The 12,712-nt window shown below is 50.7% G+C and overlaps 1 protein-coding gene across 1 annotated transcript in view; it reads right to left on the reverse strand.

The window, feature by feature from the left end:
• Positions 1 to 2,318: 2,318 nt before the first annotated feature.
• The window catches only part of LOC143369360 (uncharacterized), a 43,006-nt gene continuing 32,612 nt past the window's right edge, over positions 2,319 to 12,712 (reverse strand). The window contains exons 3-4 of the mRNA XM_076813197.1: positions 9,758 to 9,912; positions 2,319 to 5,092 (exon numbers count right to left, since the gene is read on the reverse strand). Coding sequence (XP_076669312.1) covers positions 4,352 to 5,092; positions 9,758 to 9,912 — 896 coding nt within the window. The 3' untranslated portion in view covers positions 2,319 to 4,351. The remainder of the gene's footprint in view (positions 5,093 to 9,757; positions 9,913 to 12,712) is intronic.

The following is a 12,712-nucleotide window of genomic DNA, read 5'->3' on the forward strand; positions in this document are numbered from 1 at the left end:
TATTACAAAGTGTGTTCTTACGTCTATGTGTGCACAATAATCGTTACGGTTTACGTTATCATCTGCTATCGTTAATGTTACTGATATCTTGAAATCGTATGTAGGGGAAGCCTGTCCAAAACCGTATACCGGGGCAGAACCGTATACCATACTTATTTCTGAAAGCAAATGAACAAAGCCCACCCGCGTTTGGCAATTGTTTTTCCGCCACGTCGAACTGTCAGTCGACAGATCCTCGTGGCGAAATACATAAGCTCCAGCGAATTATTAAATTTATTCTATTTCTACGTGCTGTGATCTTATTTTCGACTGTACTCCAAGTGGACTATATAGTGTTCTGGTAATTAGAAGGTAAGTTACACGAAGATATCTATTAACAGTATCTACTTCTATTATATTTTGATGATCGCGGCCGATTGTTGTCATTTTCGTATTTAGCTGTAACCAAAAGTGTGGGTTCTTACGTCCTGGGACAAAACCGTACTCCGAGCGACGGTTCGTAAGCTAGTGCTGCATTTTTGTTTAAAGGCGTCAGCAAGGTGCCACGTAATTATAAAAGAAACACAACCAGACCAGATTGGAACGCACGCAGTGCCCAAGTCGACGTTGTAAGATCGCGTTGCTAAATATCGAAGAAATCAAGATTCAATACTATCTTCAAGCAAACGTTTAGGCAGTTTTAAGCTAATATTTTCTTCTGTCCAAGAACGGACTTTAGTCGAACATATTTTGGCTATGGAAAGTCGTTTATTTGGCGTCGCATACAAAGATCTCCGAAGTCTATCATTTCAATTAGCAGGAGCTAATAAAATATCACATAGTTTTAACGAAACGGAAAAACTAGCTGGAGAAGATTGGCTACGCGGGTTTAGGAAACAACACCCTGAACTGTCTCTCCGTGCAGCAGAACCCGCCTCAGTTGCACGAGCTATGGGGCTTAATAAAGTCAGCGTTAATAATTTTGTTGATCTGCTTAGTGAGCTTACAGATAAACATCGCTTTCCACCAACTAAGATTTTTAATGTCGACGAGACAGGTGTGACAACAGTGCTTAAAAAACAATAAAAAATTATAGCACTGAAGGGAAGAAAACAGGTGGGCCTAGTTAGTTCGGTAGAAAGAGGACAGCTCTCCGCAGCTGTCATCTGCGTTTCTGCTTCAGGAAATTATGTTCCTCCATTGTTAATCTTCCCAAGAGTTCGCATGAAAGCCGAACTCCTGGATGATGCACCGCCAGGAACAATCGCAATATGCCTATTCAAGTGGCTGGATGCGAAGTGAAATTTCTGTCGAATCGCTTCTGTAAAACCTCGAAAAGATGACCCAGTCCTGCTGCTGTTAGATGGTCGCACACGAAAATCTACCGTTGATTGATACAGCCAGACAAAATGGAGTCGTTATCTTAAGTTCTCCCCCACACTGTACGCACAGATTGGACGTCAGTTTTACGGATCCACTGAGGACTTATTATACCCAAGAAATAAATGCTCGGCTTCGGAACAACCCAGGGCGAATTGTTAATCAATTTGAAATATCCAAACTCTCTGGAGCAGCGTACTGTAAATCAGCAACATTGCAAAATGCTGTCTCCGGTTTTGCTAAAACTGGCATTTTTCCAACAAATCGCGAGTTGTTCACTGAACGTGACTTTGCCGGGGCGGTGACAACAGATAGACCATTAATTGAGAGTGCAGTATCCGATTGTTCGATGGAGAGAACAGGCGAACATCTACCTGGACCTATAAAGCAAAATTGTTTTACTGCTCCCGAACGACCATCCACCAGTACCGAAGCAAATATCTCTCCATCAAACATTATGCCAGTGACGTAAATAATTCGGAAAGCACAGAGCAATCGTCGTAGAGGAGAAACTGCAATTATTACACCCTCTGCATACAGAAATGGGTTGCTCGCTATTTCAAGTGACAGGGAGAAAAAAATATCTACGCTGACTATACAAAGAAAAAAAAAATCAATAACAGCTAGAAACCAAAAACTGGCGAAAAAAAAATGTAAAGCAATTAAACCTAGAGAAAATAAAGATGAAACTAATTTTTGTGTATATTGTCGCGAGGAATATGGCCCGAGCCGCTTGGATCAAAATCGAGTCGAATGTACAAGGTGTGGTGGATGGGCACGCGAAGGGTGCTCCGAAGAACTCGAAGACTTTCAATGCTACCGTTGTTAATTTAGACCGGGACAAAACCGGGAAAAGAAGAGGTTCTGTTTTATTGTGCAATTAACGATCCTATTTAAACTTTTTCAATTATATTTTCGTTATTTTGTGTTGTTTATGGAACCCTTTAATAAACACCGTGTTCATTAGCCAATTTGTTTTATTGTTCAAAAAGTTATGGACCTAGAACCTTAGGTATACGGTTTTGGACAGGTTTCCTCTATATCCTCTAAACTACGATAATATCCATTAAGGTTGTATACACGATATATACATTCATGATTAAGCATGCGTTCTTTTTTTTTTTTAATCTTTCGTTTTGCTTGGAAATCATTACACGATAATGAAACACTTCCCTTACGAGGTGGTGCGCGTAGCTTGGAATTGTTGGATTACGCGCCAGCTCGGCCCGGCGAACGAGGAGGAGCCGAGCAGCCTCGTACAGTGAATCAGCGATAACGCATCCACGCGATCTCTGAGGAGTTCAGGAGGGATTTCGCACGTCGGTCTTCGGCCGCCGCCGGGACGCGACAGCCCTCGGATCCTTCTGTCTCTCGTTCGCTCCCACACACACACGCGCCCTCTCCACGTTTACAATTTACACAAACTTCCGGCTACTGACCGTACTTGATATGGATGATTATCAATACAATATTAATCGTAATAATAAAGATCGTGATGATAACACTAAGAATAATAGCGGCAGTGATGATGAGTTCTCGTCGTATTGCGTTAAAACTGCAAATAACTGTACGATACAATAATAACCGTTCGCGGTTCCCCCGCGATGGATGAGAAATGTACAAGTCGATTCGAGCATCGTACGCGAGTTCTTTCCCCCGTCCTCGGTGCGCGCCGCGGCTCTCTCACGCATCACGGACGAGTCTCTCTCTATCACGGAAATAAATGGTTGACCGTCGAGGAGTATGAAGTACGCGCGACTCTCGATGGTCGCAGAAAGCAAAAGGTGAAAGGAACGATACACGGGCACGAGGTTCACCCTCGTCAAGTACAATTAGACAATTAGATCGATTAGACTTTCCATTTCCGGCGATTGTCTCTGGGTTTCCGTTAAAGCGGGTAGACGAAGTCAGTTGCAGCGGCGGCCGTCTTGCGATCGCTAATCAATCCGCTCTTGCAGATGCTGATCGTTAATCGAACATTTCGCGCTGGGAAACAGAAATACTGGTCGACGGGCGGCGGGTGTAGCGCGTCAATTCTAGATACGCTCCAACTCGAAGAACCAGCTCGCTTCTTTTCGCTGTTCCGGAGACAAACAGCGGCGGGGATATCGATCGTACTGCGGTCGTACTCGCGAAGCTTCTCCGCGTTCGGGACACAGCCGTGGAGCGCGGAACGTTTCCGAATCTTCGATCGAAGACACTTGCTACTGAGACGTCGACTCGCATTTCCGTGTTCTCCAGAAATCGCAGACCGGTCCGCGCCTAACTAATCGCTCGATCTGCTCCGATGTCTCGCCTGGACGCGGTCGCGCTGAAAATCACGAGGGACGTATCGCGAATGACTTCCCCCGTCTTCTCAGCGATCGCGTCACTCGCGCACCTTCCCGCCACGCTTTCGAAACAGTCGCGCTCACGTCCTGACGTCGTTCCCGTTTTGAAGCTTCCGACGGGCGCTCCGTAAACGACGATGACAGACAATCGGCACCGATCTTCATCGGCGTTTAACCGGCCCGGACGAAGTTCAAGCCGCGAACCGTTCATGCGGTGTCTCTTCGACGCGTTGCTTTGACTCTCCGACAGTCCGCGATTATTTCCGATCACGCGAGGTGAACTCGGACGTCGAGAGCAGGAGAAATGATCGTGTGTCCCTTCCGTCCGTAGGCGAAGCTGCGACCTGCATGCGCAAGACGCCGTAGACCACGAGGAAGCGCGTGTGCTTCCGCCGAGTGTCCTCGAGATTCGTATCGGCAACGCGCTCGGATCCGTCATGAGACTCGTGGGAGGACGACGGTGTCTGAGATCCGACGGTTGCGACTGGATGGCTCGATATGAAATCAGTTTACCTATCTCAGTTCTCGTCGGAGTCGATGGTACCGTTCATCTCGAGGCAGCTGGCCACGGTGTTGAGACGCCAGGGATAAGCCGCGGAGGATCCGGTGGCCGGCGAGGCCTCCTGGCCGCGGTGGTACATCCCGGAGGGCCTAGTGGGCCGCTATACCATCGTCTGGTACTTCTGGTCCGGCAGTATGTAGCCGTCGGAGTCCGAGGGCGACGCGGCGATGTCGTTGCCGCCCGTTGAATTCAGATGATGGCTGGTCAAGTGCGACATCGACGAGGTGAGCGTCATGTTGTGATGGTACTGTGGATGATGGTAGTTGCCCTGGGGGCTGTGGTGCATATGCGAGATCTGGGTCTGATAATAATCGCCGTTGGTGTACGGGTTCTGGTAGGCGTTGTAGGTCTGCCCGGCGTAACATTGGCTCGGGTTCACCGAGCCCGGCGACGCTGAACTCCAAGTGAAACCATACTCGCCGTGATGAATCTGGTTCATGGGAGGCGGGTAAGACGACGGCGGTAACTGGCTGGAACCCGGGGTCAACGGAGGAGACGGCGTGGTGAGGGCGCCGTTCGCACCGCTGCCGCCGGTCGGGGTGACGCCGAGGCGCGGGTACGTGGACGTGGTGGCGAGCAACGGGGAGTTTGGGCCCGGTGCTTCCTTGCCGCGCGGCGGAGACACCGGCGACGAACGCCTGCTGGGCGTCGCCGTCGAGTTCGTCGACATCTTATTGCCGTTGTTCCCGTTGTTGCCGTTGTTCCCGTTGTTCCCGTTGCTCTGCGTCTGGTTCGATCTCGACGAACCCTTCGTCGGGGAGGCCTGCTGCTGCTGGTGCTGCTGCTGTTGCTGCTGCTGCAGTTGCTGCCTGCACTTTGCCCGACGGTTCTTGAACCATACCTGCGCAGAGGAGAACAGAGGGAACGTGAAGGTTAACTGCGATCTCTCGAAGTTTTGATCGTATCATATCTCGCTAGACGCTAAAATTCGCCTTCGAACTGATAGCAGGGACCTTCCATGCGAACTCGGACAGATTTCGGAGTATGTTTTCGTAGATTGCTGAAATTTTAATATGTTGTAGTGATATTTAATCGTACCTCGAAGGATTTTTCGAAATTTTGACAAATGTCGATTTTACACCTGTTTGAAGTTAAGTGCTAACTTTTTTTCAAAAACAGTATAGCCGCTTAAGCCGCGTATTCACCTGCGCATTCGCCCCGAATGTGCATTCGGCGCGCACCGATTTTTTGCTCGTCCGGTGTTCGGCGCGTGTTCGGGGCGCGGCGCGCATTCGGGCCGATCCGCTTGTTGGCGGTCCATCAAAGCGCGCATTCGGGTCCGAACAATACCATTAAATGGACATCGCAATTTTCACTCAACCCCGAACGCGCGCCGAATGCGCGCCGAACGCGCGCTGAGCTCCGAACGGGCAAAAAATCGGTGCGCGCCGAATGCACATTCGGGGCGAATGCGCAGGTGAATACGCGGCTTTAGCCGCTGCGACTACCGCGGTGCTGTTCGACGCAGCGTCAACTTTCGGCAATTTTTACAGGGCTAATTTTAAAATGTCCATATTTTTGAAAATTTGTCCATCAAGGAGAACGATAGAACTATATTCCCCTTTTTCAGATTTTTAAAATCGCGACAGATGTTAAAAACCTGCATTTGTTTAAAATAATTGCACAAAAAAGGTTAAAAATTTTTTTTTCAAACTGAAATAATTTTTTCTTGGAACTTCAATGTTTTCTCTATAAGCACCGTAAAGCTCATCTCCATCCGTTTACTACTTCCATAGCTATAACGAATTGAAAAAAAGTTAGCACTTAACTTCAAACAGCTGTAAAAGTGACATTCTTCAAAATTGCGAAAAATCCTTTGAGGTACGTTTAAGTATCACTAAAGACTACAACATATTCAAATTTCAGCAATCTACGAAAATTTACTCCGAGATCTGTCCGAGTTCGCATGGAATGTCCCAGCAACGAGGCGAAACTGCGGCGGGATCTTCCGTGGGGAGTCTCCGAAGGTTTCAGGGAAACCATCGCCCGAGGGATTGCCGAGAAGAAAAGGTGTCCCGTCACGAGGGACGGAACCGTATCAACGGGGAGTTAATCGGTGCAATGGGAAAGTAATCGCGGGCGGACGGCCGTAACATTTCATTAAATCGCAACAATAACAAGGAGCCGGGGGCGGGAGACCAGGGTGAGGGTTTGGTGCACGTACGCATCCAGCTTCCATACCGCTCTGGTAGGCGTATCGGTGTATCCCTCGGGATTCGCGTTGCCCGTGTTTGTCGGCACGCATGCGCGAATCAAAAGCCCACCGTACGAGCTGTGGTTGTTTTCACCCCGCTAGTGGAGATCGAATGATTCTGCCCGCGAATACGCGCCCGCCTATGTACGTATTATATGTGCCTGTATGTAGATGCGTCTAGCTCCGTGGGTTACCTACATGTTCACGTTCGCGACGCCAGCGTAACAACAAGCACGAGGAAACGCGTACCTAAGTGGAATCGAAAAATCTCTCCCTCTAGCCCGGCTCTGCGAATAAGGAGGGAAAGAAGGACAAAGAGTCCTCGCTATCCCCCGGTAGGCCGCAAGCTCGCGCGCGCAGAGCCCCCCTCTTTTCACTCCCCCTCATGCACCCTCTGTAATCCCGGCACACAATGTGGCCAGGGGTGCGATCCTATGAATCTATGCCTGTGCCTTTAAAAGCGGGACCCGTCGTCATTGTTGTTATTATCGACGGCATTGTAACAGTTGTTGCGAAGAGCGCGAATCGCCGAAGCGGACACGGGATTTCCAAGCGGCTATGAATTCCGTGTTAGTTGGTCGAGTTGAGGACGAAGAAAGGATAGCTGAGGGCTCCGAACGAGGAAAACCCTTTCCACGAAGCGACGGGACAACGACCCCTGTTCAAAGGGGGATGCCGAGAAGTTAAGGGCGTCGGGGCGTCGAACGGAATTTAGGAATCCGTTGCTGATTCTCAAATGAGTCGCGAAAGTCGCGGCGCAGGGGGGGAGCTGTTTGCTCCGTTCCTTATCTGCCGGCGCAATGGGCGAGTCCTCGTTTCGCAAACACATCCCCCGAAGATGGGGTGCGAAGATCCGTCGCGCGTGAAACGCGGATATTGCGTATCAACCGCAAGAGAAATGATCCCGAGGAGAGGGACGGAGACGAAGGTCTACGGGCGCTAGGGAAGAAGAACGAAAGGGAGAAAACGCCCATTACCGCCCTGTGTTTGCACAACGACACCCCCCGTCAGGAACAACACACAACCGGAGCTCACGGCTACCCCAAAAACCGACCGAGCGGGCCACGGTGCCACCCGGAAGCCCTCGGGGGCGACCACAGCCAGTTTTACCCGTGTGTATCGATGGCTAGGTGTAAATTGCATCACCATCTGGTTAGCATCCAACGCGGAGGACCAACCCATTGGCCACGGGCTGCGGCAGCTGCGTTGACGTTTCGTTATGACAAATATATTTTCTTATTTGTACTATTAATACGATCTCGCGGGAGACGCGTCCCCGTGGAAACAGGCCAACGTCCGTTCGACTGCTGGCCGCGTCGACGATCATCCCTACGATAACCTGTAATCTACCATTCGCGTCGCTCCTGCGCCCGGGCGCGCATATACTTTTGGATAACCGAGATTATACGAATAAATTGGGGACGCGAACCTGTCACCGAAGAAGGAGGCTCCTCCGGTCTTCTAGCTAACATTTTGACGCGCTCCTCGATCGTAAATGACGGACCAACGACCTGGTGCATTCAGACGTAGCAAACATCGCGCGCAGCTGTGTCGTTCTCTAGCAGACAGTAGCGGAGAGGCAAGCGCGTATAGAAACTCGCGAGCGAGATAGGACGAAGGGCTATAATCCAGGAACAAATCAACTATATGTTGTGCTCCATACATCGTGCTTCTGTGTTCCTCTACCTACACACACCTCTGCCCCGCGCGATCTAGCTGCCTCTCCTTCTCCCTCGGAAACTTTTAGATCCACGTATCCTCGTGTCCCCCCCGTCCTCCCTTACCCACCTCTCCCGCCACCCCTCGCGGATATTATTCGTTCACGTGGCTACGCCTCTACAATATACACGGCGCACACGTGTGCCACCGCTACCGTACGTGTGTTACACCCTTTTGCAGTTGCGCCTCCATTCACGGGGGGAGGCTTAACTTCCCGTGGAAACTCCGCCGGGCGGAATTTCCTCGCTTTGTCCTATATCTCGCGATGGCGGCACCGAGCGCAGGGTGAAGCGGTTCGGCGGCACGCATCCTCCTGGCTTCTCGATGCGCGATCGTTCGTCACTCTCCGCGGCGGGAAAATGTGCCCTGTCGCTAATGATCCGCGGGGAGAGGAAAACGGAGGCTCGACCGAGGGACTCGCGGCCTCGGCATTCCCGTCACGATCGTGCCTCGGTGACGCCGAGACACCCCATCGCGAATAAAGATGTCACGAGGACCGCAATAAAAGCGTCAACGAGCTCGTCGGCACATCTATCAATGTACAGCCACGGCCGGGACAATGGCGAAACCGGAGGGACGTACGACGCGACACCGCGTTGTGTAAATACCTTAAATCTGGTCCGTGCTTGCCGAAGCACGAAGCAGCCTCCTTCTCTCTCGCCGACTTGTTACGCGGCGTGCCCTGCGCCCTATCCGCGATGAATAAAGCCACCGAGGTCCCCGACTTTTCCGACACCCCGGAATTGATATCGACGATATGTATTCAGCGACCACCGCGCCTCGTAAACTTTCGGAGGATCCCCGACGTTGTCTACCCATCGTAGGTACGACGAAGAGTTTAAGGGGACTAGGCAGTCGAAAGATCGATTTTTTTATTGCATTTTCCTAAAGTGCTATCTTTTCCGAATACACTGCCGCTTGGTTTATAGTAAAATTCGCAAAATTGCAGATTTGACAGCTAAAAACGTCAAGCGGCAACCTATAGCGTCATCTTTGCCCAGAAACTTTAAACGCATTTTTCTCGAATATTTTTTTGTCTTCAGTTTTTCTTGACTGTGAACGAATGGAGGTTCAGATCGACTTGGAAAAAATTACAGGATGTGTAAAACATGTGCCATTTCTAGCCAAACGTCTGATATGGTCCGTAAAAAATCGAGATTTTCATTAAAAAAATTAAACGATTAAAAATTAAGAACGAATTTTTCTCGGAATAATCGCCGTTTTTCAGCCACCAATCGCATAATTTTGATTTAATTTTTGTTTCTATAGGTTTGGCCGAAAACTATGAATCCAAACAACAAGAATCACAGCTTTCAAATCGGATTGCGTCACATTTTAAGACCGATATTAAGGCAAAACGACGGAAAAACGTTAAAATGTTTACCCGTCTGCAGCGCCATTTTTAAAGCACGTATATATTTCTTACCATTTATTTTTCAATCCGTACGGTAGTAATTGGGTAAAATGATACATCTGGATGTGCTTTCATTTTTTTACAAATAAATAAAGGACAGAGCCTCTTTTTCGCGAAAAACGACTGCCTAGTCCCGTTAAGACGAGGAAATTCGGGGAAACGAAGGTGTCTCAATTTACCTGAACTCTGGATTCGGGCAGATTAATCTTCATAGCCACCTCCTCTCGCATAAAGATATCGGGGTATCGCGTTTTCGTAAAGAGTCCCTCCAATACGTCCAGCTGAGCTCTGGTGAAGGTGGTCCTTTCTCGGCGCTGTTTGCGCTGGTTCATTCCTGGAACAGAAGAGAGCAGAGCACGTGAATTAAAGAACCGCAGGAGCGATAAAAGACAGGCAGGCGTATCTAGAACGATCGTGGACGTTAATCTTGTGTGTGTAGCGAGGAGCGGCGAGGAGGCATTTACGAGTCGGTCAGTCGAAGCTACTCGAGGCCCGGAATATTTGACGTCGTCGGCGGAAAAGGAGCATCTAGGACGCGCGTCGAGAGGACGAAGATGAGTCGACTCGAGGCTGCTCGACTCCAGAAGGGTGAGGCGTCACCCACCGCAGAGACCGGAGGACCGAAAAGGGGGTGGCGCGGAGGGGTGTAAGCGTTGCGAGGTCGCGATAGCGTAATTTTGAACAGTTCCCCCGCTACGGCCCACCCTACTCTACCTTCCTCGTGCCATCGAGCCTCGCTTGGCTCGTTTCGGGACCCACGTAATCCGCTTATGAGGGGGTCACAGGGGTTGCGGGGCGAGGAGGACAGGGGACAAGCCAGAACGGTGTGGAACGGGGGAGATGAGAGGAGAGGAGAGGAGAGAGACAGAGAGGAGGAGCGGGAGGGAACCGGGAAGGGTACACCCCGGAATACACGACCATCCAGAGGACCAAAGTCGCGGTTCGTTCCCAGCTGCCTCTGGAAACGACGGTACCCAACACGCCAACGTACACCGTTGGCCAACCAATAAAAAGAAGAGCCTGGAAAACTGCGCCTCGCCAGTGTCTCCCGGTTGGAAGCTGGATCGTAAAGTCGAGAAAGGAATGGTGGATACCAGTCCGGAGGATCGCTCGGTGCTCCGCGATCCACCGAACCGAGTATTTTAAAGTCCGGCTTCACGAGCTGCTTCTAGGAATTATAATGCTATAACTAAAGATGCAAACTTTTTTGTAACCTCCACCCGCCCGTTTCTTCACCGCGCCCTTTCCCAGGCTGCGCCCGACACGGTTTTTCGCGAGCCCAGTCTTCTTTTCCTCCGCGCTCTCGCGTGCCCCTTTGTCCGCGTTTGTTCCAGCGTGGCGGGTCGAGTCGATCGAGGTGCAGCGGCGTCACCAGGGCGAGGAAAAAGTTGCGACGTGTCAGAAAAAGAGAAAGCGCCGCGGCGAGTAGGTTCGGCGGGCTCCGAAGGGAGGAACGGACGAGGAAAGAAGAGGAAGAAGAAGAAAAAAAAGGAGGAATTAAAAGCAGCAGCTTCTTCTACCGTGAGAGTAAAGTCGGAGGAGTGGTTTATGGCGAGAAGAGAAAGCAACCGCGGAGAAGATATTGCGCGAGTTCCCGCGTATATATCTTTCTTCCTCCCTTTTAAGTCCCTCCGCGCGTATCAGCTCAGCGAGGTTAAAAATAATAATTACTGCGAAGATAACACGTGTCCGCGCGAGCACGACGGGGGATACTTGGAAACAGAAGCGCTAGGAGACTCGTCGATGAAAACTGACAAGCAAGACGAGAGATGTCGAAGGGGGAGTGGTCCACGGGGGCCACGACCATCGTCGTATCGGTCGTATCGGTCGTATCTCTTCTGCCAGCCCTCGAACGGTTCCCTTAACCTTAAGCCAAGACCGATACGTAAGAGCGCACCGGGGCAGAGGATGATGACGATGACGCCGACGATGATGCATACCCGCGATCGTTGCCTAACGAACTGGTCGAGTGGGCTATCAGCGTGGTGGTCGGGTAGATGTTGGAGGCAGATTGCGCTGGCCACAATGTAAAATTCCACGCCGGTCGGCTACCGTCGGCGTCGCAACGATGGCGATGGGCACGACACGCCGAGCGATCATTGAATCTATGATCCGTATCTCGTGTTCCGTTGCCTCCATAGCGGATCCGAGTGACTGGAGGCTGGGACACGAAGGGATAAGGCCGCTACAGGGGAAAGAGAGAGGAACGGACGGATCCAGCGAGAGGATGCTTGATTGTCGAGTGGGCGTTGGCGCTACCGTTAACGACGGCCTTTGCCGGCTATACATCGGCCCCTGTGAAAGCCAGGCCCTTATCCAGCAACGAGACAATGGAATTCCGATTATGGTCTTCCGCCTGCTTCCATGCGGCGCTGAGTGGGCGCGAGGAAAAGCCCTTCGTTTGCCTGAATTCTACGCCGGAGGAGATCCGATTCTCGAGCGCGCACGGATCCGTCACTAGCTTGCCCCCGAAATGTCGCCGAGAATATTTTCCACGGCGGTGCCGCGCGAATGTTTTCAGGCGAGGCACCCGATCAATTTAGATGCGTCGATTTGCCGAAAGGAGACTGGCTAAGCAACCCTAATGGGACGGCAAACACCCGCTGCGTCCTGGAGTATGATTCGATTTATTATCGTCGGCGCGAGACGAGACCGAGGGTTGATATAAGGGTTGCTCTGGCTCATTGGCCCACAACGAGATCAGACGCGACCCTAATAGCAAATTCGTTTTCTGTTTATTGGATTTTTCCCTGCCCTCTGCGTGGGGTTTCGTGTTTCGAGCTACAAAGTGGAGCGGAATCCGTGGAAGTCAATGGACTGCCAACAAAATCTCACAGTGATTTCTCTCGCTCTCCCGGGGAATGTCCTCTGAATTGCGTGTATCAGCAGACGGAGATACCGCGGTTCACGGTTTATCTTCAAACAAATAACTGGACCGTTAAGCGCCCTCCCTAATGGCGTGATAGATAAAACAACGATAATGACTAATTGATCGCAAAGTGTGTGAATTTAATTAATTATCGTCTCCAATGCTCCGCTGCGGCGCGGAGTTTCCGCGGTCAGGTCGGATGAATTATTCCCCTGGCGCTTGCTTATCCGCGGTGCGATCTAAAACTATGCTCGCGATGAAATAT

The sequence above is a fragment of the Andrena cerasifolii genome, chromosome 5, assembly GCF_050908995.1.
Source record: "Andrena cerasifolii isolate SP2316 chromosome 5, iyAndCera1_principal, whole genome shotgun sequence".
In the NCBI taxonomy this organism is placed as follows: Eukaryota; Metazoa; Arthropoda; class Insecta; order Hymenoptera; family Andrenidae; genus Andrena; species Andrena cerasifolii.